The sequence below is a fragment of the Dufourea novaeangliae genome, unplaced genomic scaffold (assembly GCF_001272555.1).
Source record: "Dufourea novaeangliae isolate 0120121106 unplaced genomic scaffold, ASM127255v1 scaffold208, whole genome shotgun sequence".
Lineage (NCBI taxonomy): Eukaryota > Metazoa > Arthropoda > Insecta > Hymenoptera > Halictidae > Dufourea > Dufourea novaeangliae.
The window spans coordinates 1121492-1147155 of NW_015374114.1; the positions used below are offsets into that span (position 1 = coordinate 1121492).

A 25664-nucleotide genomic window follows, 5' to 3' on the forward strand; every position below is an offset into this window, starting at 1 on the left:
CTTATTCTGTAAATTCATTGATTGGAATATGAATGCTAATGGAAGTATGAATATTTTCACAGGACAATGATATAAATGGAACTGTAAAACTTTTTTAAGTGTTACAGCGATATTTCGTTGGCCTCCGTATTAGCGCACTGCGCCGAAGCCGAACGCGGATAGCATGATGTAGTCGCAAGGGAGCAATTGAATCGAATAGACGTATTGTACCGTAGCGCATCGTATTGTATTTCAAACTTTTATATCATTATAATTTATATGTATACATGTACATTCCAATAAACATACGTCAGGTAATATAAGCTTCATTTCATCGAATTGTCTTAAATATAACTACATAAATATTGTACAATCTTATACTAATTATAGTTGTATGGTTCAACAGGTTAGTACAGAAACTAACTATTGCCTACGTCTTTTAAACTTGGGCTGTACTAGTATCTGCAGAAACTGCCATGGTTGCTGGGGTTACTATATAATTTGCTCACGGAAGCATGCACAAGTGTCAGTCAGATTTTGAAGTTGCGCGAGCAACGTTAGTGCTCTGCGCGTGCTCCGGGGGTTCTATGACCCCGCGATATCACACACGGGGTCTCTGGCACCTTCACAGGGGGCTCTGTGACCCCACGTTCTAACCATGCAGGTCAGTGGCGCCTCCACCTGGGGCTCTGTGACCCCACGTTCTAACCACGCGGAGTCTGTGGCGCCTCCACCGGGGGTTCTATTACCCCACGTTCTCACCACACGGGGTCTCTGGCGCCTCCTCGGGGGTTCTATAACCCCACGCCTCAACACACGGGGTATTTTACGTATACGTTATCAATTCATGTAATTTTTAGCATCTATACAAATATTATTATAAATATGTTGTCAGAACATCATCGTATCTCCTTGTAAGTAGATGTGTGCACTTTGTTAACTTTGTCATTTAGTTAAAAGAGAAACTGGATTTAAAGGAAGACGAGTAACTTTGACAGGAATATGTATGATACAATGTCCATTAAAAGAAAGCGACATGCTTATACTTAATTCTGTTTACAGAAGACAACAAAATGAGGCCTCAAACGAATGATTTATTGCTCAGAATATTAGTTCCTCTTGTATATCGTACTCAAACTCAGAAATATGGTATCATTTACTACTATCTGCACTATATAATTTCCATAACACTTTCCCTGTTTTGTGGTGAGTCTCAAATTCAGTTGTTCAAATTTGTATATTTATACGGTCCATGATATAAATTCTGTTTGATTAAGTACGGAATAATTTAACAGCTTCACAATGGATCAGAGATTCAAGGCTTTCAGATGGTAAGGTGTGTTCTTTTGGAAAGAACGCTGTACAATATTAAACTCCACATATTGATACAGTATTAAATAGCCTCAAATATAATAATTGTAGCAATCATTGACTTTATACCATGACGACATACGCTCTTGTTGAACACGAAATAGACCAATAAGAGATTGATCACATGACGGGGTAAGTGTATACCATTCCGTTTACATTTGGTCCATCTTTTAACTGAATATGAACGCTCCTGTACTACGGTAAGTGAGCTATAGTGGGGGCAGATGCTGTTCACTCTTAGCGTCTCAGGGAATCATCGTTATAGATACAGTGGCGAAAAAGAAGGTTCAATCTCGTGGGACCATGCGAAATCTCTCTGTAACAGCTGTGCCATTGGTAATTTTCAATAGGGATTCGCGTGAGAATCGTATTAAGTAGCGTGAAGTTATCATCGCATCGGTTTTCGATTCTCTCGTGTGTAGCTGGATCGAATTAAAATTCGTGGTCAGCGAAACGTAACTCTTGCATCACTGGAGGCACAGCAATAGCAGAAGACAGTGAAAAACCGTTGGTGCCCTGTAGCCGTTAAATGGAAGACTAACGTAACCTAGACTGATAGCGTCCTTATTGGAGTTATCGTGACCAGATCTGTTCCACTTCGAAGGTCTGCCGCTATTCAAAGAGTATTATGCAAAGTGTTGATACTTGCGAAAGGTAAGCGTTTTCGCAACGAAAACAGAACTTACGCTTCGCCCTGCCGTTTAATAAGTCACCCGATTGTTTGCATTATGTTTAACTCGATGCATCATAAAGTGCTGGCTCGCTCCAAATTAATGCGGCTTTTTAAAATGCACGTCAAACATATGAATAAAGAATCTTTTCCAGATGATCGATTAAGTATATATTTTCCTTTCATGTACACAACTATTCGCTACCTTTTCTTTAGTTTTACCATTCCCGATTTATAATATCTTCGTCCTAAGGTTTCAAAAAGGTCCTTAATTGTATTCTCGTTACACGTTACTCTTCTTACATCTGTATTCATTAGCTAGTTTTTATAGCAGTAAAGATACAAATTTGACAGATAATCTTCCAAACAATGAACAACTACTACCCAAAAATGTTTGATTACTTGTAATATTCACGATTTATAAGAAAAAACAATGCAATGTACAATGTGGTTTAGTATTTTTGATATAATATTTCCATTATTTTTTAGTTCAATATATTAATTGACAGTCTATGATAGCTCAGGAACTTATTTGCATTGTTTCCATTAGTGACAAGTAAACTTTGTTTCTCAATCAAATATGGGATTTTAAATTTCCAAGTGCATGTATTTTTAACATTTTTTATCAATCGTTTGCTTGTAGCTTCATTAACTGTTTCTGCTTTTTAATTAGTATCAATGAAAGAATTTTCTTCCTTCCAGAATATAAAGTAGTTTCATAAGAAAATATAGTGTTAAGAATGGATCCTGCAACAGCCATAGCACGTTCTAAGGAGAACATTCAACCATTGCGTTATGGTCGAAATGCTACACAACTAGGAACTGCATTAAGAGCACAAGAGGATGCAGATGCTCAGCAGTTACTCTTACAAGAGAAGCAGTATGTGGACTGAAAATTCTTATTGTCTGTGCAGTTTTGAAATTATGGCCTTTAATTAATTTTTATATGTTTACATCTTCAGAATGTATGAAGCTGCGATTAAAAATTATGAGGGAGATGATCCTTTGGAAAATTGGTACGAGTATATACTGTGGGTAGAGCAAAGTTATCCAAAAAGTGGACACGAGTCCCATATTGGTAAACTTTTGCAACAATGCTTAGCTATGTTTGAGAAGGAGGTCAAGTATCATCAAGATCGTAGATATATACGTCTTTGGATTAATTATGTAAGTATTTTTAGAGTTATTTCTCATTATATGAGCAGAAAACAAAATTAATAGAAATTTTCCTTACAGATTAGCATGCAGAAAAATCCATTAGAGCTGTATCAACTTTTATATAACAATGGAATTGGGACTATGGTTGCAGATATGTACAGGGCATGGGCTTTTGAATTAGAACAGATAGAAGATTATAAACGTGCCGATAAGGTTTATTTAATGGGTCTGTCTGCCAAAGCAGAACCTCAAGATGAATTGGATTATGCTCACAAGTATAAATCACAGAGTATATACGCTTAAGTAAATTTTTTCATTGCTATCCAGGTGTATTTTCTTTTCAGGAATTTTCAATTAGCAGTTGCCCGTATAACATTGGGTCACACCGACGATCGTAATGAAAGGTCACTACTCGAGCAACGTCAGGCTTTTAGTTCTTTAAGAGCAATAAAAGCTGGAAGAAAAGTTGGCAGCGTACGCATAGGGCATCGTGTACGCGAACATTATCCCGGTATTGTTCCACAAATTCCATCAGTGATGCATAATCCAAATTCTAGGATACCTATATATCAGGTACGAAAAGACCGGAAAATATTAAAGAGACAAGCGTGAACATTGAGGTATTTTTAACAGGATGATGTTCCTGGTGATATGAAGAGTACTAGTATACTAGACCATGTTCCAGTAGAAGATACAATTCATAAAGAAAACACTATTAAACCTGGTCCATGGAATGGTAATGGAAACAAACGGTGTCCACTAATAACGTCTGTCACAAAATCCTCTTTCAAAGGTGCAACTATACTTCTATAAAAAGTAGTGTTAACTTGCGATATGCAAACTATACATGACCTTATTCATTGTCATTTAAATAACAGTTCATGAGGATCAGCTCGATGAATTTGACGGAGGCAAATTACGATTATTCCCGAACCATACATATTTTTTCGACGGCAGTAAATATCCCGAGTATTTAACAGTGCCTGTATTTGTACCCGATGCTCCGAATCCAAATATTATATTAAGACCGCATTATCCAAAAGATTTAGTGTACGCTAATACTATGGATATAAGCATGGAGGAAGTTAGGGCTCAACGGTATCTGCAAAGGTAACGATCATTTTTTTTTCGATGATCACTAAAGTAGCGAATGCATTTTTATAATAAGAAGCGTAAAATTCTGATTAAATTTTAGAGCACAAGCTGTGGAGAAGAGAAATGAAACGCATGATATAAGAGAAACTGAACAGCAAGTCCATCACAACAGCTACGAGGCCGAGCAACAGAGACATAATATCTCTTTACAGGAGATGCTAAGACAAAGACAAGAGCTATCAGAGAGACACAAAAAGCTGCAACAGCAACAAAGAGAAGCCGAACAGTTCGAACTGGATAGGCAAAGGCTTCAGGCCGAGCAAGAAAGACTTCAGATACAGCAGTACGAAGCTGAAAATCTGGCGTTAGAGAACCAAAGGCGCGAGGCAGAACAACGAGAGCTAGAAAGACTGGAAGTTGAACGAATGGAGGCAGAAAGACTCGAAGCGGAGAGGCTTGAGGCACAGAGAATAGAAGCGGAATTGAATTCGCAGCATAAATTGCAAGCTTCCAGTTTCATGCATCACCATCACACGTCGTCCTTAAGTACCGAACCTGAGGAACACTTGCTCGGACAAAGCCTTACAGTGAACACAAAGGAAGCAGTGTCCGCCGTGCAGGACATGTGGCGTTCACCTGACACAGGACCTGCAGGTCTCAGTTTTCGTAGTACCATGACACCTAGAATTCCTGACTCGAAACTTTTAAAATTGGGTTTCGACATACATATGGATAGCTCTATGACTCAGCATGCGATGTCTAGTAGTAAGCACCATTCAGGATACAACGTGCAACCATATAATGATCAAGAGAACCATCAAAACTATTCCGTTCATCAGAGTTACTCCAATCAGGAACATCAGACCTCTTACAGTTCTGCACTACACAACACGTACCAGTATCAAATGCAGGTACAATACGAAAAACATGTATTGTGAAGTCTCGAAGGGTGATCCACGAGAAGCCGAAACATATCTGCTTGGATATAAAGTTATGAAAGTATGTTTTGGTACAGAATTGCACTGTTTGATGGCCGTAGTGCGTTGACAGAGAATTCATTTTTTGTCGAAGCCATTTTTCAAAGATAACAAGGCCATCGTTGAATTTGTTCTTTCATGAGCTATAACACTATGGCATTCGAAATATATGAACCCATTAAAAAAAACATCGATGACCTTGTTATCTCTGAAAAATAGCTTCGAAAAAAAAGAAATGAATGTCCTGTCAACGCATTGCACCCATCAAATGATGCAACTCTGTACCGAAACATACTTTCATAACCTTATATCCAAGGCAGATATTTAGGTGTTCGGCTTTTGGTGGATCACCTTGTATACTAATTTCACAAATGATTATTTACAGCAACATCATGAGCAGCGAGTACAACCATCCCATTCCCGGTCGCACCATTCGCAGCATCATCAGCAGCTAATGCAAACACATCAGCAGGCCCATGTGATGGCGCACCATCAGTCCCTTTCTCATCCTTCGCATTTGCAAAGTCACAGTCAGATTCAACACCATCAGACACATCATCAGCCGCATCAAGCATCGCCTAATCAGCATCTTCATCATCAATCGCATCAACACATGCAACATATGCAGCACGCTGTATACGGCAGTATGACACCGAACGATATCCCGTATCAACAGTATCCCACGCAGTTGGACTCCCCGTTGCTGCAGCAAAACGTGGAACCTCCGAAACAACTTCATTATTCTCCGTATCACGAACCGGACATCGAAACCAGCAAACCGTACAGAATGCCTCCTGAGTTACCGTACATTAAATCCCCAGGCATGAATCGTAGAGACATCAAATACCTCGAAGGTGCGGAAGACAAGGAAAATGCTATAGTAGTCGACTATAACGGGCCGATGGAAGACAACATGACATCTAAACCGGCCGAAGAAAACAATCTCTATATTGACGAAAGCCTTGGTATTAGTCCGTTATCCGGCAACAATGACACATGTTTTACCGAGGCATTTAATACGCAACTGACTAGCTCTACACCTATGACTAATCATTTTAAACAATCCTACAAAGGAGTTGAAGGAGCGCCGCAATATTCGAACCAATGCACAGGACCTCAACCGTGTGTAACATTTTCATTTTCTCACAGTAATTATTATGGATTCCCCACGACGAATATTTTTAGTTTTATTTGCCATTTGATTTTGCAGGAATTCAGAGGCGCCGAACGGTGAAGGCGAGGAGAAATTGAGCGTTATATTAGAGTCGACTAGGGAATATATTTCAAGCAGTTCTGGTAGCAGCGCCCATACAAGAACCGCGGCTGCGTTAGGGTTCACATTGACGAAGGAAGATTTGGTTCCTATAAAAGAACAAGGTAGTTTAATCGAATGCTTTTTTGAAATCCTATGTTTCCTGCAATACGAATTAGTCGATGCACTACTAAAACACATCGTTCCTATGTGATAAGGTGAAAGCGAAGAAGGTGCAGATGTTCCGCTGTTTGCAAGTCAACCGTACGAGCCCAAGATGCAAGCTCAGATTCAAGCTGTGCACGCTCAAAGCCCTCGTACGGTGCAACGTAACGTGGATCAAATTACGTCTGAAATTAAGAAGAATTGCGATCTACGAAAGTCGATTAATTTTAAACTGAACGAGATCGAGGAACAAGAGAAGGTCGATACGATGGAGTGCGAGGAACATCTTGAACCTATGGAACAAGCCGAAGAGGAAGTCTTTGAGTTCCCATCGGGAGATATAAATCCATTTGACAAAATTTTAATAGCTGGTCTTTTAAAGAAAATTAAATTCCCCCAACCCCATCACGCAGAAGGATACGTGAGATTAGATACGAATTTAAATAAGTTTGTGCCTTCTACTATGGTTATGCTTGGTCAGTGTAGTTTTATGTAATAACATATTGTAAATATAAACGATCGTTTTATGTCTATTTGGTATCTAATACTTTTGTTCGATTAATATATACAGGTAATGAAGCGTACGATTTGGAAAAGTGCCTTGGAAAGGGAATGTATGGTACAGTATTCAAAGCAGTTAATCTGCAAACAGGTCAGACGGTTGCACTGAAAACTCAAAAGCCTGCTTGGATTTGGGAATTTTATATCACTAGAGAAATAAAGGCTCGTCTGACCAATCCACACGTGGTACTTTATGCATTACTATACTGTAACTGATCGACTATTAATGTCAATATGATAATGTTTATGTCAAATCAGTTGACTACTCGAGTGGTTAGATCATTTCATGTTGACGGCAGTGCGCGTATATATAATATTAATTATAATCAATAGCGTATTAACGCGTGCATTTTGGTTTCAGTTACGTGGATTCATGGACGTCTCGATGGCATATGTTGCAAATAACAGCAGTGTACTAGTCTCGGAGTATTCGAAATTTGGAACATTGTTAGCGGTAACGAATCAGATAAAGATTGCCACGGGTAAACCATTGGTGGAGCACTTAGCTATATTCTTTACAATCGAAATGTTACAAATTGTAGAGTACTTACATAAATGCCAAATAATTCACGGAGATATTAAACCAGATAATTTTCTATTGATGCGTCTGTATGTATTCGTTATTATATCGTATACTGGTACCGTTTGATTGGTTACAAGTATATAAATATATTAATTTATAGACCTACGGAAGATGTAAGGCCAACAATACAGCTAATAGATTTCGGGTGTAGCATAGATATGAGTCTGTTGCCAGAGAAAACAACATTCACTCAAGTCATAAAAACAGAAGACTTTACGTGCATTGAAATGCAAACTGGTAGACCATGGACTTACCAGACAGATTTGTATTGTTTAGCCGCGACGAGTCATTGTTTGCTATTTGGTAACTATATGAGAGTATCGAATGTTGGCGGCCGTTGGTTCATTACCTCGAAAATACCAAGGTATGTATAATTGATTCGAATCATTTGATAATATTGACGAAGTCACGAAGACGCGGTAATAGTTTATTTAAAAATTATTAAAATATATCCAGGTATATGAAGAAACCTGCGTGGGAGCAATTTTTCACAGAATTATTGAACATTGAGTCGTGCGAGAAAATGCCAGATTTATCGAAATTGCGTAACATGATGGAGGAATCGTTAGCGCAAATGCCGGACGTGCAGCAAAAAATTAGAAATTTTGTCAATATTTTGAACAAACGATAACACTTACTGAACGTGCTGTATCGAATGTTATGTCCCAATGTGTGCACATATTTAGCAAAGAACCTGGAAGGGGAGAAAACCAGAAGGAGAATTAATATTATTATGCTATTTATTATAAAAGTTAATACTACAGTGATATATGTACTACACAGTTAATAATACATGAAATGCACTTTATGGCCTGCTTCGTGGAGGCTTTAATGAACTATATTTGCTTGCACATAATCAATTCTACTAGGAATACCGAACATTTGATTCCATTATAAAAGATAAAGAGAATAAAAAACCAGAGATAAAAGTGGAAAACTTTTATATTAATGACATTTTGTGCGCCATAAGTTATAAAAACGTCTTTCAAGATACCTCGTGACACAGTACCTGGATGTTAGCATCTGTCACGTAAAATATGTAAAGGCAGATTTGTATAATAGAGTTGAGTAAAAGAACAAGATTACAAGAACATGAAATATGTAAAAAAAAATATTTATAATACAATGCGCGTGTGATAAATGCGGACTGTTTATCTATGTATGTAGTGTTTATATCGTATATAGAAAATAAAACTTTTGTTTTACGGATATTCAAATTTTTTACGCGCACATACATTTTAACGTGATCTATTGAAAAAATTTAATTACAGTCAGATGTTTCATAGAGATAATAAAATAAAAAAGATTTCAACGCTGATATTTTGTTTTAGGTGAATTTTTTTAGAATTACGTTAAACTGTCAACACAATACATTCGTGCGGAATATGACATTGAAGAAGTGAAACTTTGGTTTAATGTAACTTCTTGCGTTAAATGTGCAGGCTTATTCGCCAGTATCCACTAAACAGGCCTTTATGTAGTATATTTTATAAAAATAGAAATCTATTGTATTAAAATATGCAAATGATAGAAACCTCGGATTTGTGTTCAGACTATTCGATTTTAAATTTTATAAAATGCACAAGAACACTAGGTTGTCCAGTATTAAAATAGTAATATAAGTTATATGTATAGCATGACAAACGTAGAAATAATAATGGACAGTCTATTGTTCTCGGTTAGGAATTTCTCAGAATATGCCTTAGCTTATTTTGACGGTGCAACATAAAAATGTTTACATTCTAATAAGATTTTATATTACATACACTTATTCGCCGCGCCCTCTACTAAAATGAGCGACAGAAGAAATGAAGTATGATACACGGCTGAAATTAAGTTTAATTATACATATGAAAAAAAAAAGATTAAACAAGAAAAAATGTTCTTTCAATAATAGGTGACATTTACTATCATTAGTTTACTTATTTTTATAAAGATTAGAAAAATATATTTCACATTTAAAGTATTCGATCGCATACGAAATTGTTTTTGCTTCATCGACTTTGTTGCGCATTGTCGTTAAGTTTAATTTACAACCAACGTTCGCGTTACAATATAAAATCCAAACAGCTGAGTCATCATAGATCAGTGTCCATACTCTACACTCTACATGATGTTGTAACTTCGACAATTAAAAAAAATCTGTATACCTTGCACTGTTATACACTATAGCGACATATTGCAATGTCACGTACATACATACATACAAAGGACACTTGTATTAAAAACATTAAATTGCTATAAGTACAATTATTTACAAAAGTTGATCATCTGCTAAAAGTTACTATGCGAACAATGTGAAGCAGATTTTATAATTCTCGGTAACTCCAAAACATTTGGAGTTCGGTGTACTTTAGTTAAAACAAAAAAAATAGAAAAGATCGTAATCACAATACAACATTGCACAAGCGCGCAGAACTCATACTCATAAATAATACACAATTTAATTCTGTCCCCTCAAGTTTTACCGTAAAACTTTCGATTCAATAAATATAACAACAAGTTCACGTTAACCTTTGCTTTACCGAACATGTCCATAATCGGTGCTCCTTCAAATTGCAGTTCGAGCAACTTCTGTATGTCGATGTCAACTTTCTCCATTTCTACACCCATAAACTTGCAACGAACGTTGAAAAGGCCGCTGTGTTCCGTCGGGCTTATTTCAAAGATTACATTTTTAAACTGCGATTGCGGCAGTCCGTCGACTTCCAGTAGCACACCTTTTTCCTGTAACTTTGCGGCCGAATATTTTAACGTCATCTTAGATCTCAATTTTCCGTGACTATTTTTCTGGATTGCTTTAAACGCTCGTAAAGACCTGAAAGCAATTTTTATCCGTTGTTAATAAGAACCCCGTATACAGAGTGCTGCATTATACACGGTTATAATTCGAACAAACACGTACCCCTTTCCTGTGTGTAAATTCTCTAAACATCGTTGTATATATTCGTTATAATATTCGACTTGTTCTTGATAATACTTGCTTTTCTCTTCTAATCTCTGTTTAGTTACGCGCAAGGTCTGCAACTCTTTATTTCGGATGATCCGATACTTCCCTTTGTTACAAAGATCCTTGGCCACTGCGGTGATGATATTCTGATATCCGTCTGTTTGGCTAACCCACCCTCCAAGTTCCAGTTTATTAAGATACGCGCGTAGCTGAAGCTTGCAATCATTCAAGGACGAGCTAGAAAAATGTATACTTACTTCATTCGATTTTTATTTCGTAACATTTCTTTTTTTAGTTCGGGCATTATTTACCTTTTATGGATAATGTTCAATGTGGGCGATATGCTGGAGCATTTTACGTCGTACAATTTCTCTTGTACAGGCGAACAAGATGTTTCCAAAGCTTCCACTAATGTTTGACCTTTTAAGAATTGAAGTACGGAAACCAGTAACTCTTTGGTCTTTATGAAAAGTTTGTTCAAGTTGGCGTCTTCGTCCTCCGGAACTTGGAATTTATTGGTGAGTACCAGGCACACTTCTGTTTTCCCAAAACGCGTCAAGTTCGTCTCGGACGTGTTGTCAGCTAATATTTAAAATTACATTATATATTATTATATATATATATATACATGCTATTTTAGTCGACTATAACATGTGTATGACGATGTAAGAATATATAAATCCTTACAGATTCCAAGTAAAGATGCTACAGTTGGTGCAGGACCTAAATCATCTAGTAAATCATGTAGAGGATCCATCGGGTCTGGTGCTATTGGATCTTGATACTCCAACATGAGACAGTGAGTATCACAAATTTCCTGTAATTTATATAAACTTATCCTACAATCTTTGCTTTATACATAAACTAGTATAGAAGGTAACTCAGCCAATCTGTACATATGTATATCATTCTGTATACGACTTCACTTACTTGTAATGAAATATAAATCTCAGGCTTCTCAATAAGGGTAGCTTCAGTGTATTCGTGAATGCAAAAGTGTTCCTCCAAGTCTTCGATTTGACAACAGTACCGAAAGAACCTTTTGAACTTTTCATGGCACTCAATTATGAATGAATTCAAGCAGACCAGGTGTGTGGCTTCCTCTCCGAACTAAAGGAATTTGTATAAAACACTTTTCTTTTCTTCTGTTTACCAAAACATAATTATTAGAATTATATAGTTACCCCTTTCTTGGAAGCTGCAAATTGTAATATTTTCGCGATGCTAGCTAGATTTCTTCGTTGATCGTTTGACAATGATCGATCAATGGGTAACGTGATTATGTCGAAAGCATCCGGCGCCACAATGGCTGCATTGATGAAATGATAATAAATCAAATTTCCTACTACTTTCAATATGTCTTTTTCCGGGGCAGTTGGGAATTTTTCAGTTAAGGAATCGTTCAAAACCTTAGACATGTACAACATCCCGTACGGTATTAAATCTCTGGATTCAGTGATTTTATTTAAGAACTCTAAAACCGTCATTTGCAACAATTGTATTCCTCTATTCAGTCTTATTCGTACTTGCTCGTAATTTAAAGCTTGTTGTTGTGTTACCGTGTATGGAAGATTTCTATAAAAAAAATTATTATATTTAAATAAAAGGCTGCACAACTTGCATTTGTTCAGCTTACAGTGTTTCCCCGGTCTCCATTTCTAATTGATTTCTCCAGCATTTGTAAATGTCAACAGGATTTGTCTCTATACTCAATGCTCGATCGGCCAAAATTTTTTCAATAATTGGACCCACGATTTGTCTCAAAGCCCTCTGACCATTCAATTGTCGAGCATAGTTTACTACCATCTTCAGGACGAGAGGATTACCGGTTACAACTTCTGATGGTTTTTGAAATTTCGACCTACATATTTAATCTTATTATCCTCTATCTGTGTTTGACTGTATTACATTTTTTATAAGGCAGAAGTTATACCTAATTTCTTCTTGTAAAGCACTCCCGAACAGTTTTAATAGTAAATATTCCTCCCTCATATTTGATCCAAAATTAAACAGTGTTAAGATTACGTTCTGAAGAAACTTGTTCGTTTTACTTTGTGGCAAAAGAAACAACAGCTTTGACAAATATACCGGATTAGTTTGTAAAGCGTAAAACAAATGTTGATATCCTTCCAACATTTTCCGACCCTCTTTCGTCAATGACTTCAGACCCTTGTGCGATATAATTCCATCGGTCAAACTATTCTTTTGTTCTCTATTGGAATTTTTCTGCTTTGCTAGAGTCTCTAAACTTTTTCCGTGTGCTACAACATCCTGAAAATGTATTGATACAGTCGTTAGATTATATTTTTAACAATTGCTGTATTCAACATTTATCAAAAGATTACTTGTAATGTAATTCTATTTTGGATAAGCAGTCCGATTTTTATGTCCATACTATCTAATTGCTGCGACAAAACTTGATTGTGTCTAATAGTTTTCACCACTTCATGCTTCAAGTGCTGCAACAATAATAATAGTTACGATGAGAAATAATCATCAAACCAATACTTAAATGTTTGGCATTGCATCATACTTGTAGCTGCAAATCTCTGTCATAATCTTCAGCGTTAAAATTCAAAATTGCTGAAAAATGTCGAACAACGGAAAAAGGTGGTTTATCCATGTGTAAAAGCGAACGGAAAGCTCGTCTTTCTGCACGACCACGCCACAGAGCTTGTATTTTCACAATTGCTTTCTCCTAAAATATACACAACATTTAGTGCATCAACAGACAAGTTATTTTTCAGACAAGAATTGACATATATACTTTACATGTTCCCTATAATGACACAATATATCTTCAAACTTGGCTTTAACTTTCAAGTACTTATTTTGATATTTTTCTACATCGTGTTTTCGTTTTTCCTCCAGCGCTTGAATATATTTTTTCCGTTGAACTACACTCCTCCACCACGATTGTATTTTCACAATTTTATCCGCATTGTCGTAAAAATATGTAAACCTATCAGATACTCGTTTACGTAGCAAGTAACCCCGAATAGAAGCTTGCAATCGAATTATCTGTTTATTTATCTTGTGCATCTCGTGTTCTTTCACAGTACTATTCTTTACTATTCTCTGCAAATAATCATACATGTCTTGTTGTTTAGGATCCTTTTGCAAACTTTAATCATAGTCTACCTTTATGTCGTCCATATTGATGTAGTATGTGTCTGATATGTTTTTGGGACAATCCCATGTATAATTATATTTATGTAAGTCCAAGTATGTTTCGTTGCCTTTAGGAGTAACAAAGCGAACAAGCGCGCAATTGTGCTTCTCATTCTGTAACGTATTAAATAGACTGTCGTACTAAATTAAGTATTCGATGTACGGTTTGTTAGAAAATTATACCTTGATTTGTCTCAAGTGGCACAGATTTTCAAAACATTCTGTCTTATATTTCTCTGGTATTTTGAAACCAAATGTCTGAAGGCAATCAATTGTGAACATCATATCATTTCTCTGCAAGCCTAAATTTACTTGTGATAAAAATGTGCACGCTATAAGGAGAGGAAATGCATTAGCAAATTACAGGACCCTCGAAAAATATTAATAAGATGCATTTAGGGGGTGTACCATTCTGAACGGTTTCAGCTTCCGCAGCAACGATTTTCGTTATAGTTTCTACATCATCCAGCCATAATTCGGAACCGTCGAAATGCTTTTCGGCAAGACACTTTTTAAATAATTTTAAGTAAAGAGATGCATCGTCCGGTGATGTTGGCTTCTGTAATTTTAGAGCCGTATCTTTTAAAGCAGTTATAATACCGTTTCGATCATTTTCCACAACAGCTGAATTTAATTGGCGCAGCACTTGTATCACTATAAACAGAATAAATGTGCCAAATATACGATAGAATATTCGTAGGAGAAATTACGTGAAAAAATTTATGTAATGTACCATCACTGTCATTTTGGCATTGCTGATTCACAACGTCAATGCACTCCTGAATGTCAATATATGTCAGTAAAGGACATTCTTCGGAAATTGCCTGCTTTTCACATCGAACCGCTGCTAGTGCTCTATAATATTTTACTTTATTCTCATGATCCAGACCCTAAGATGTGATTTATATAAATATAATTTCTTATTACGATGCATAGAAGGCATGATCATACATACAGAGACGTGACAATCCGGGTTCGATAATGCTTGATAAACCAAATCTGGATTTCCGGTGTCTACAGCTTTGCTAATATGTGCAATCAACGACAATACGCGCACGCTAACTACTATATCGCTGAATGAAAGGTCATTCTATTAAAAACATATTATCTACATTAATGGTGGCTTATGATAGATAGTGTAATTTTTATAGAGTATCTTTACCTGTGATTCCGTACGGTCCACTTTCATTTCTTCATAATACAACGGCATTGCAAATTCATCAATTCTATCTGATAATCCCAATTCCGGATTTCTGAGAGCATTGTAAAATTCATTTTTCACACCAGTTTGTAGTGTTAGATTCAAATGCTTAACACTTTCATTGCCTGTGTTAACAGAAATAGTGTATAACTCATAAAAATTGTACAGGTTTAATAAAAGATACTAACGTTTATAAGATTTCATTCCAGCATCATTTGCTTTATCGATTCCTCTCTGGAGCAGCTGTTTCCAGTGATGTCGACTTTCCGAGTACACATTATTCCATTCAGAGCTTTCTAGTAATTTCATTAGCTGTTCTTTATATAATTCTGCATTCTCAGGAGTGACATTCTAATAGAAAAGAAAATAATATTTGTAAATAATGTTGCAAAAGGATAGACTGGTAGAAATAATGACATGAAGTGTACTTGTAAGCATAGCATTGGTGTTTTTAATGCATCCAAAAACTCGTTGTTTTTACCATGAATAAAGCGTGTTACGTTTTTCACTGCACATTGAACTAAAAAAAAGTATTCGTAGATAAAGAATAAAAAATGTTTGTACACATTAATAGGTGGTGTGTAATAGCTTACCATTAACAAAATTAATGTGTCCTTGAATCTCAGCTTGAGTTAAAAGTTCATCATATACATCTGGTACATAACTATCATTGAGGGACTGTGGAAAAGATATTTATTATTAAATGAATAAACATCCATGTTTATTTTTAATTAATTTATACCTACTCTATTAAGAGCAGCCTGTGCCTTAGAATCTTTAGCTTCCAGTAAAGAAACACTATATTCTCTGATGTAGCAAGGCATAACATTGTTTAAATGTACTACTCTATTCTGTAGTGCAGTTAATACTCTGTTATAATCCTGAAAAAGTAATAGTTACTCTCATTTTAATTGCTACTTCAGCTGATTTGAAAACATAAATAATAAATATACTTTTTCTGTAATCGCTTGGTTGATTGCTATAACTGCAGCATGAAGGGTTGCAGTATCGATCTGCATGCTATTTGCCAAGAGACCCCCAATTTTTTGAAAGGATGGCATTTGTATTCCATATTTTTTTAATTCTCTACTGACAGTATTTATTTCCTCCTCTGAAAACATGAAATAACACAATGTCAAACATAATTAATCTTAAGATGTGCATTTTTATATAATAATGACACATGTACCTGTAAAATTCACTTTCCCGTATAAGTCTTGAATCTGTGGAGCCTTTCCCAATTTGAACAAATGAGTACTGAGAGCATGAATACAATATATAACACGTGGCATATTTTTTTTGTCATAGATATCTGTTGTCTCTGGTTGAAATGTCTGTTAAAAGAATATTTTTATTATTCAAAACAGTTGTAAACAGTCATAATATTCAATATCTCTCACTGAATCATATTGCTACTAGGACAGATATACATATTGCAATGTCTCTTATATTATAAAAGTTCATGATTATTTCAAACAGTTAACAATACTAGTAACAACATAAATCACTGAAAGGTAGTGCATTAATTATTATTAACAAGGTGCATACTAATGGCAATTCCATAGACTTCAGAGATTTTAAAAAGTGATTAATATTATCTGTATGACGAAACTGCAAACCAACTACTGCGTATCGTTTTTGTTCAGAGTCATAGATTTTGTTGAATGGTAGAGTCTCAGGAGCCATGAAATGGGCAAGTTTTGCCAAGTATATTCCATTCCGTAAATTCTCTTCCAGTTCAGTGGTGGGTGGTAGAGTTTCCCTCAAACAAGCTTCCATCCATCTACAAAAATAAAGTAGAATTTTCAGAAACAGATAGCAATTTCCTGTCAATACTTTATTGAACACTTTACTTTTTCGCTTCTTCTAAATGACAGAGATACTCGTATGCGAGTGTCTTTTGCCGTTGTTCGTCCATTTCTTCCGCTGATTTACGAGGATCTGTAATACGAAACGTATTTTTATTCATTAAAATTAATTACTCTCAAATTGAAACTGCGGACTTTTTCGCGACCCATCGGCAAATTAATTTTAACAGTTATTTTTCCAACCCACTGTTAGAAGCTAGCATCTGCTCTGATAGTTGATCTTACCTTTTTCATGATTAATCAATTTGTCGTCAATATTAATCATATTCGGAAGAGGAAGAAATATCATCAACGAAGGGAAAAGTGACACCCATACGTGATAATGGGGCGATACGTTAAATCCGACGAACTTAAACTTATTCAAAATAGGAGAGAAGATGCAACACTGGTCAGTAGTACCAACCGAAATATGTCTCGTTCTCGAATAGGGTTGGACGAAATATTACCGGAAACATTTCATTGGTTATTTAATCGTACATTTAAAAAACATTACGCAGTTAACTTCATATTCTACCTCTATCCAATTTCCCGCGATTCTATAAAACCGATGTTTACTAACAACGCAGAACATGCAAACGAATTTGCATAATGGTAAATGAAAGTCATAGTAACGTTTTTTTATCCTCATATAATCCAAAGTCAAGGACAAATTCCTCGTAAATATGAACTGTGTTCTTTTATTTTCTAAATTGTATTTAGCATATGAGAAAAACCGGTTAATTAACCTTCAAATAACAATGCATAATCAAGAGTTTCAGTAACTTGTGTGGTTTCTGATAACTACTTTAATCTAACAACTATTTAGCTATTAATTATTATGTCTTGCATTTTAATAATTAATGTCTACCAAAATGTTTCGAATTTGTCCTTACATTTTCAAAATTCCTTTTCTAATAAATGGTTGTTTAAACAGTATAGTGACATACTCTAGTGAAATGAATTTGATATTAATTGGCTAATAGCTTCAATGATTTATCATAGATTGCGCCACGAGTTTTTTTTCATCTCATTCGATGATATACAAAAATAATATAATGGTGCTATCTTATGGCAAGGATGAGGTACTAAATAAGCTTGGGCGTTTTGCCGTATATGATGCCATCGGTTTTGTTCAATTGCATTTAACATTGCACGCATAACAAATTTAAATACCAACTGAAAACGCGACAAATGACCATTGTTGGTAAACAAAATTCTTGGGAATACAACGAACAATTAGACGTACATATGTTTCGCCAGGAGCAAACATTTATTGTACGATAAAACAAAATATGCTTCTATCGTTGACAAATAATTTAACACTAGAACTACCAAGCAAGTCAAAACGACGTGTCAATACACTCTTACAACGAAGATTAAAATGTTATGACAATACATTTTCTCAGATCTTGTGCACCTTTTATTACGATATGAAAGTGAAGAAATTAGTCAATTTCTAAATTTTCAAAAGTTTTTCTTATTTATCCACCGATCGAAGCAAATATGCATTTATCGTTGGTAATTCTAGTGTTAAAGATGAATTCGCAATAGATTCACTTTTTCGGCCCGGATTTATTTACGTGTGTTGACTCTGTTTTTTCATTAAGCAAATGTCCGCGTAGCGTGCACGTTAACGGCAGTGAAGTGGTACAGAATTAAGGGGCGACTAAGGAGGAAACAACGCAAGAAGTAGAGGGGGGATCAGACGGGGGCCAGATAAAGCGGTTGACCCTCGCCCCTTCAATGACCCGCGAGATATCGTTCCACTAAATTCACTGACGCGCCTACCCAGTCGAATGCGTGGCTTGATTTACCGCAGGGCACATCGATAGCTATTTCTCAGTGGTCTCTCGACGCTCTCGTGGTTCCTCCTGCGTCAAAGCCGAAAATGCAACTGTTAAAGTCTTTGCCGATACTGTTCAGCTGCATCCTCGCCTGCCGGTGCGACAACCTCTCGGTGGAACCTCTCGGTAAGTCGTGCAACATTCCACGGAACTGTAACTGCCTTTTTGTCTCTCATTAAAGAATTTACGAAATGGCATCGGTCAACGATGACACAAATCGATCGTTCTAGCGAACGATTTACTCTATCCTTGCACAATCCAGATTCAAGTTCAAAGATCGCTTCCTCGTAAATACGAAGTTAGCATGCTTCTTCATTTTTTAAACGTGAATCTCGACGTATATGGAAAGACGATCAATTTAACACTAACAACAGCGATATCTGGCTCGATTTTTGCCCAAATCAAAACTTCGTGCAATTCGCCAACTTGCAATTACTAAAACAGACAGGCAGTTCTCGAAGAAATATGATACATTACAAGATACAGTTAGAAAACAAAAAGATACACAAGGATTCAATCAGACCCAGGTACCGTTTTTTTAACAACCGCCAAAAATATGCTCACATACCAATGGTTAATAAATAATGTCACGATTCAGTTTAAGTTTCTTATAAATATATCTGTATGCTCGTTATGTGTTTGATCTCGATGTTTGCAAAATATAAATTTATATCTCAAGTCTGTTTTAATTAATCTATTCCTAGTAGGATAATTAAACAAACATATTGAGTAGATGTATGACGAAACTATTTCCAGAGAAAAATGACACGGCAGCACAAATCGCGCTCGGCGAAAAACGACTCGGGGATCATATTCGCGCGATCTTGAAGCACTATCAGCAGGAGGACCCGGTGGGACTACCTGGGGCGCCAGTGCCGGATCCAATGCCGGTGCCGGACATGAAGCATTCATTCTCCATGTACACAATGAACTTCAAGCAGGTCAACGTTTACGGACTTTCGAAATTTCGGATCGTCCGTATGGAGTCGGAATTGGCTTTGATGCAAGTGAGGCTCTCCCGGTGATAAATAATGCTCCTTTCTTATACATAGGGTGGGAAAGTTTCAGCCAAGACTATAAGCTGTCCCTATTCCTCAGGCTTGATGGAGTTACACTCGTATCTCGTTACACTTTCACGTTCACATATGGCCAATTTTTAAGTGACCATATTTATAAAATTTCTCCATAAAGAGGACTAATAAGACTATATCCTGCTTTTTTTTAAGTGTTTAATAGTGCCCTGCTCTTATAAAATTCCATTACTTTAAAACAATTGCAAAACAAGTACTTAGGAAATATTTCCATTCTTTTTAACTGGAACACTTTTTATTAGATAAATAACGTACGTCGCTACGAAAAACAAAAAAAACAGAAGTTAATTTTGCATTCGGTGACTAACCAACCAGTGAGACGTCATCTAATTAAATCGCGCCGAGTTAAGAATCACTTGCCAAATTGGTTCACACGGGAATTAGCGACGAAGTGAAGAAAAACAAAAAACAAGTAACAGTCGCGTAACGATCGAGTCCTATTCCAAGACTTTCTGATTTCGAAATTAATTGTCGACATTTGTATCTCATAGGTGTCCGTGTCATTGAGTATCCGAGCTTTGGATATTCGGGGGCTGTACACGTTATCGTCGTGGCTCTCGCGATCGGCCGGGGACTTCACCGTCAAATTGACGGAGGTACGTGTCCAAGGTGTCGCTAGGCTCGAGGTCGGGGCCGATGGTAAATTGCAGGCCCAGGACATCGATATGGATCTGACGTTCGAGAAAATCGACATGGACTTCAAGAATCTCGGCTTTCTTGGCTCTGTCTTCCAAGGTGTGATCAACTCTGTGGGAACGTTCATATTCGACAGCATCAAGCCGTTCATCTTGAAGGAGGTCAACACTAACGTACGGTAAAGAAACTATTGGCGGTAGCGTTTCATCGCGGATGGAATCCCAGGTAGCACATGACGCCCAATGACGCCTTGGAGACGGCTCAAAGGCGTCATGTGCTATCTGGGATGGAAATGATTCGATAGACTAACGGCCAAATCGTTCTAGGGGCGAAGTCAACAAGCAAATATCTCAGCTACCTCAATACTTCCCGAATTCTATATCGCCGTTCGATATGGCGGTCGCTGAAGCACGTCGGCAGGTCTCGCAGATGGGGTACGACCCGTACAAGGTGAAGGATTACAGCCAAACTGTCGGTATATTCGCAGTGACGTCGACGCACACTTGGGTCACCGGCCTGGCGAGTTTCTATCGGATGGGAAACATCACGCTGAGCATGGAAAACGGAACAGTGAGTAATGAGCCATTGGGTCGATTACCGTTGTCACAGACGAGATATAAGAATAGATCTAATATCTTATGAGACTTGGTGTACCACGAAGTCACGCAGGTTCGAGCGAATATCCCATAAAAGTTTCCCACTTCAGGTACGATGTTCGACACCGTGATGACGCACAGCACAGACACACAGCTGTGACTGCATATAGCAATACATACATACATACATTATTGCCCCGGTTTCGTTAGCAAGGAATGGAATACTGAAATGATACGGGGGCTTCTGACGCCCCCGAAGCATGGGACAGAAAATTACATTGCATGTTAGATCTATTCTTATATCTCCTCTGTGCCGTAGGTTATCTGCCACGGAACACGATAGGGAAAAAAAAGGAAAACGGTTTCGCGCACAGTAGTCTGATTATCGATCACCTCAATGCATCGCTTGCACGATTGCAACACACGCCCACCTGTGGGGACACGAAAGTTGCAAGCTAAAGAGCTTGTATGTATACCGCGATTATATCATCTATTACGTCGCGTGCAATTGTAAATACACACCGGTTATTCGACTGTCAATCGGGATCCGTAATTGTCGCGTGCGCGTTATATCATCGATTTGTAGGCGTTTATGAATAACATGTCTGGATTTCCTTATAAAGGTATACGCTATGATCGACGTTGGGACTCAGGAGATCGAAGGAAAGACCCATTGGGACGTGAGCGTCGTCGGTGGTTTTCTCTCGAGGGCCGGCACGGTTTCCTTCACTATACAGTATTTCAGAGTGCAGGTGACGTTAAGCCAGTCCTTGGATACCCGAAAAAGGCCCACCCTCGAGGAACTTGATCTCGAACTGGGCAACATCCAAGCCAGGGTTCACGGAGCTGGCACCATCGATTACTTAATGGAAGCTAGCATTAATGTACTGCCTAACCTTTTAAGGTTCGACCTTCTCGATTATTCATTTTATTCTCGTTCCTAGAACGACGACGTGTACACTTGCACGGTGTTTCATAAGTTTCGGTTGGGCCTCGATTAAAGACAATATAGTCAAGATAGTTTTCTCGAGAAAGATCTACTATAGGACGATACTTAAATATTAATGTACACCCCCTCTTGGGAAGTGACGCGTTTATGGATTAAAAATTCTCGAAACACACACAATACTCGAGTAATCAGATTCCGCTGATAATCGAGGCTGATAACTCATGAGTCACCCTGTGGTGTATGAAAATTTTATTTAAGCAAAGCTTCTTTTGTTATCAGGAATCAGATAATGGACGCCATAGAAGGACCTCTCAAAAGACGAATACAAGCTGAACTGAACAAAGTGGACGTCGAGAAGTTGATACACGATAAGATACCGGATATAGAGGAACAAGCGAGGTACATCCAAGGTATAGTTCCTCCGGTGGAGACTCTTCTTGAAGAGGCAATACCACCCCAAGATCAAGATGAACAGCCGTTCTCGGACAGCGAGGAGAATCGAGGACCTTCGTAAATTAACCGAAGGTGGAATAGTCAGCAACTGAAAACTATTTATGGTTAGGCGCAGGAAGACTACTTCAATACCTTTATGTGATTATTCGTATCTAAGATCAGGATACATGTTCTGTAGCATTTTGTAAATATTTTTACATTGTATCAAAGTGAACTCTCTCTGAACGTATTTTTTGTTCTTATCCTAAAGCGAAAACTCGAATTTTTATTATTCAATATTTATTGGAAAAAAAAGCTATAAGAAAGTACAATAGCGTGTACAATTCGTGGTGTCATCGAAGCACAGTATCCGTATAAAGAAACTTACACAGAAGACACATTAATTTCGCAATGCTAAATCGTACAAGTTCGTTAAATGTGTTCTCCACGTACATATATTGTGCTTTAAAGTTAAAAAAAAATATAATACATTTTATCAGACTTTAATTTACATTGACAAGGTTAATCATATTCTAGATATCCGCGGTAATTGAAATCTGAAATACCCAAAACGTAACAAAGTAAAAACAAATTACGTACAGAAACAAAAGTTTACAACAAAAACTAATGGAATCGTTCGAATACCCTTGACGAAAATACGGTGAGTGAAAAAAAAAGAAACTTGGAAATCGTGAATGAAGGATCCGTTTACGGTTTACGTGGCTTTAATTGCCGGCGCGTATCTTCGTTCGATAGGTACGATTCTCTCGCCAGGAGCAGGCAGGACAAGTTTCGGTACGGTGACAGTGAGAACACCATCAGACGATAAGCTCGGTTTCACGTGGCCGATGTCGTAGCCCTGTGGCAGTTCGTAGCGACGCACAAAGTGTCTCGATATGAAACCATGCTCGTCCTTCTTCTCCTCGTGTTTACCCTCAATGGTGATGCATTTGTCGTCTGTACGGACTGTAATTTCTTCTGGCGCGAACTGCTGCACGTCAACGATCACCTGGAATTTATCGTTGCTACTTTCAAGCGATGCGTTACCGCCCGCTTCGCGTTCCAGTCGTTCCATCATGTTCCTCCATGGAAGGAAGAACTCGTTGAAGGACGGGATAGCCGGTGTCTGCCAGTAATCATCTCTGTTAGTCATTGCCAGACGTTTGAAATGCTCGTCGAGCTCGCGATGGTAGCGATCCATGTCGTCCCACCAGTTGCGGAAAAGATTCCTCGTTAGCAGCGCCATCTCGGTTATGATCGATCTGTACGAAAATGCGTAGAGTATTAGTACACAACGTTTCATTTTTTTTGTTTGAAGACATTTTATGCCCGGCTATTTACTTTAATGTCGCGGAAAAATACACGAATTATATTCACGTAAGTTCCGATGCATAACGTTTCTGTTACGAAAAATAAATTTGATACGATTGAATCGCGTATGTGATCGAACAAACACGTAAAGAAAGTTCGTAAGCTAGTGCATCGAAGATATTGCTCTGTAGACTTATTTTGTTGAGAATGAAAAAACAATCACGTTGGCAATCAATTGCACAGGCTTCTTTTACGTATTTCTGGTGATTATTTTTAGATGCACAGTACACTTCACAAAACGTTCCATCAACGTTTACATCTGTAATACCGACCGCGATATTTTCCAACGATTATGAAATACATGGCATCGTAACGTAACAACAAATTAATTATACCATTTATTAATTAGAAAATTTAAATACGTATGAATGCCATTCTACATTACGCATAAATGATTGTTTTGAGCAAATATCAGGACAAAGTACCTATACGCTGTCGATTCATCTATTATTCTAGAAATATTTCTGTTGTTAATTACTATAACGAAATGAAAAAAAAACAACGAATATCATCGACAGCATCATAAAGTTGTTACAAACGTCGCAAAATCGTTGGATTAGCGTGGTACATACCTTTCGTTGAAAAGTGTTTGCTGTGTTTTCAGAAATCACTCGCAAAGAATCGCTTTGATTCGTGAATCCTTCGTAATTCAGTTGCAAACCCAGGCGAACTTAACAGTTCAAGTTGTAGTTTGTAACTGACTGCGTAGTTCCGCAAGCAGCTAATTTATATTTGGTTTGGCGCTCTTTTCGAGATTCTTCGAGATGTGCATGCGCAAATACTCCTAACCCCCACTCCTCTATTACTATTCCCGTCGCAACGAATCAGCGAGTTCCTCGTTCTCATGATCGTTTCCCGTTCGTTCGAGAAATTTCCTAACATGTTTGTGGCGCGAATTAAATCTTTACATTTTCTTCTATACTTTTCTACATTGTTCCGAACCCACGTAATATCATCCTGTTCACCGCGTTGATGCTACCTCTTTTCGAAGTTTTTACACAATGTTATGTAACAGAAGTTGTTTATGTCCACATAACACCGAGGACATGATTTTCTTATAACTTGATCGTCCGCTCTCTCGGACATGAAATTTGTATTTTGATCATTTGCAAAAACTACTTCTTTTTTTTAATGAATCAGTAAATAACTATGAAAAGTACTTGAAACATTTGCTATTAGAATAATAGTATTACTATAATCAGACCTGACCAATTCATAATTAATAAAAACGTTCCTCGGAAGGTAATTTCCGGATCGATGATGCATGCATAGACCGATTTGTCGTGCTAAATATAAATTTTCGACGGTTACATTTAATCGATGACGAATACATTTATTCTGGGATTTATTCGACATAGACGTCGATTTTGCCAGGGCGTGGTAAAAAGTCGAAGAATATAGCAGTTCCTTGACGAAGAGGAAACAATGAGGCACGACGGTGTATCGATCAGTAATCTATTTAGAATTTGAACTCTGTATCTAAAGGTGCATATGTATATGACATATACTATATATATGTACTGTAATATTCAAAAAAATATTTGTGCAGCACAGTCGACTGGATGGTAACGACCTCTACACAGTCTCCTTTACACTTTGTAACATTCCAGAACTGCAAAATCGATAAGACAGAACGCGACAAACTGTCTTACCACCGATTGGTGCAAACGCGATCGTACATTCGTTATGCGCATGCTGTATAAAGAGTGGCAATTTTGAATCTTTTCAATAAGATCAATCTTTTCTTAAAATAACAGGTACAAAA

At 37.3% G+C, this 25664-nt stretch overlaps 4 protein-coding genes across 4 annotated transcripts; 2 read left to right on the forward strand and 2 right to left on the reverse strand.

Annotated features, from left to right (window-relative positions):
• Positions 1–2703: 2703 nt before the first annotated feature.
• On the forward strand, positions 2704–8525 carry LOC107190934. Its single transcript, XM_015579844.1, is given in 13 exon segments — positions 2704–2900; positions 2983–3187; positions 3257–3453; positions 3523–3971; positions 4057–4288; positions 4374–5184; positions 5636–6372; positions 6461–6627; positions 6721–7143; positions 7239–7414; positions 7590–7837; positions 7912–8175; positions 8268–8525. Coding segments are annotated over 13 exon segments (4224 nt in total). The 5' UTR covers positions 2704–2760; the 3' UTR covers positions 8443–8525.
• A 569-nt stretch (positions 8526–9094) lies between these two features.
• Positions 9095–17339, reverse strand: LOC107190929 (ras GTPase-activating-like protein IQGAP1). Its single transcript, XM_015579833.1, has 26 exons — positions 17227–17339; positions 16987–17074; positions 16682–16916; positions 16323–16467; positions 16087–16244; positions 15880–16014; positions 15727–15811; positions 15562–15653; positions 15322–15484; positions 15095–15258; positions 14888–15022; positions 14666–14822; positions 14341–14586; positions 14116–14264; positions 13903–14046; positions 13534–13839; positions 13295–13459; positions 13107–13220; positions 12695–13032; positions 12398–12622; positions 11946–12336; positions 11692–11871; positions 11449–11578; positions 11073–11343; positions 10717–10998; positions 9095–10629 (listed from the first exon to the last, which is right to left on the reverse strand). Exons 1-26 carry the CDS (start codon positions 17288–17290, stop codon positions 10269–10271), a joined length of 4923 nt encoding a protein of 1640 aa, XP_015435319.1. The 5' UTR covers positions 17291–17339; the 3' UTR covers positions 9095–10268.
• A 1451-nt stretch (positions 17340–18790) lies between these two features.
• On the forward strand, positions 18791–22789 carry LOC107190920. The gene is made up of 6 exons (XM_015579815.1): positions 18791–18950; positions 19581–19831; positions 20407–20729; positions 20878–21121; positions 21771–22051; positions 22376–22789. The coding sequence occupies exons 1-6, from the start codon at positions 18869–18871 to the stop codon at positions 22608–22610; spliced, it is 1416 nt and encodes a 471-aa protein (XP_015435301.1). The 5' UTR covers positions 18791–18868; the 3' UTR covers positions 22611–22789.
• A 28-nt stretch (positions 22790–22817) lies between these two features.
• LOC107190921 (protein lethal(2)essential for life-like) lies at positions 22818–24586 on the reverse strand. Its single transcript, XM_015579816.1, has 2 exons — positions 24472–24586; positions 22818–23790 (listed from the first exon to the last, which is right to left on the reverse strand). The coding sequence occupies exon 2, from the start codon at positions 23772–23774 to the stop codon at positions 23244–23246; it is 531 nt and encodes a 176-aa protein (XP_015435302.1). The 5' UTR covers positions 23775–23790; positions 24472–24586; the 3' UTR covers positions 22818–23243.
• Positions 24587–25664: the final 1078 nt, after the last annotated feature.

Coding starts and splice junctions, on each gene's coding strand:
- LOC107190929 (XM_015579833.1), bottom strand. CDS start 17,290: ATGATATTTCTTCCTCTTCCGAATATGATTAATATTGACGACAAATTG. Junction 15,485..15,561: donor CACCAATGCTATGCTTACAA/GTACACTTCATG, acceptor CTTTTCTATTAG/AATGTCACTCCTGAGAATGC. Junction 13,840..13,902: donor TCAATATGGACGACATAAAG/GTAGACTATGAT, acceptor GATTATTTGCAG/AGAATAGTAAAGAATAGTAC.
- LOC107190920 (XM_015579815.1), top strand. CDS start 18,869: ATGCAACTGTTAAAGTCTTTGCCGATACTGTTCAGCTGCATCCTCGCC. Junction 19,832..20,406: donor CGGAATTGGCTTTGATGCAA/GTGAGGCTCTCC, acceptor TGTATCTCATAG/GTGTCCGTGTCATTGAGTAT. Junction 21,122..21,770: donor TGAGCATGGAAAACGGAACA/GTGAGTAATGAG, acceptor TTCCTTATAAAG/GTATACGCTATGATCGACGT.
- LOC107190921 (XM_015579816.1), bottom strand. CDS start 23,774: ATGGCGCTGCTAACGAGGAATCTTTTCCGCAACTGGTGGGACGACATG.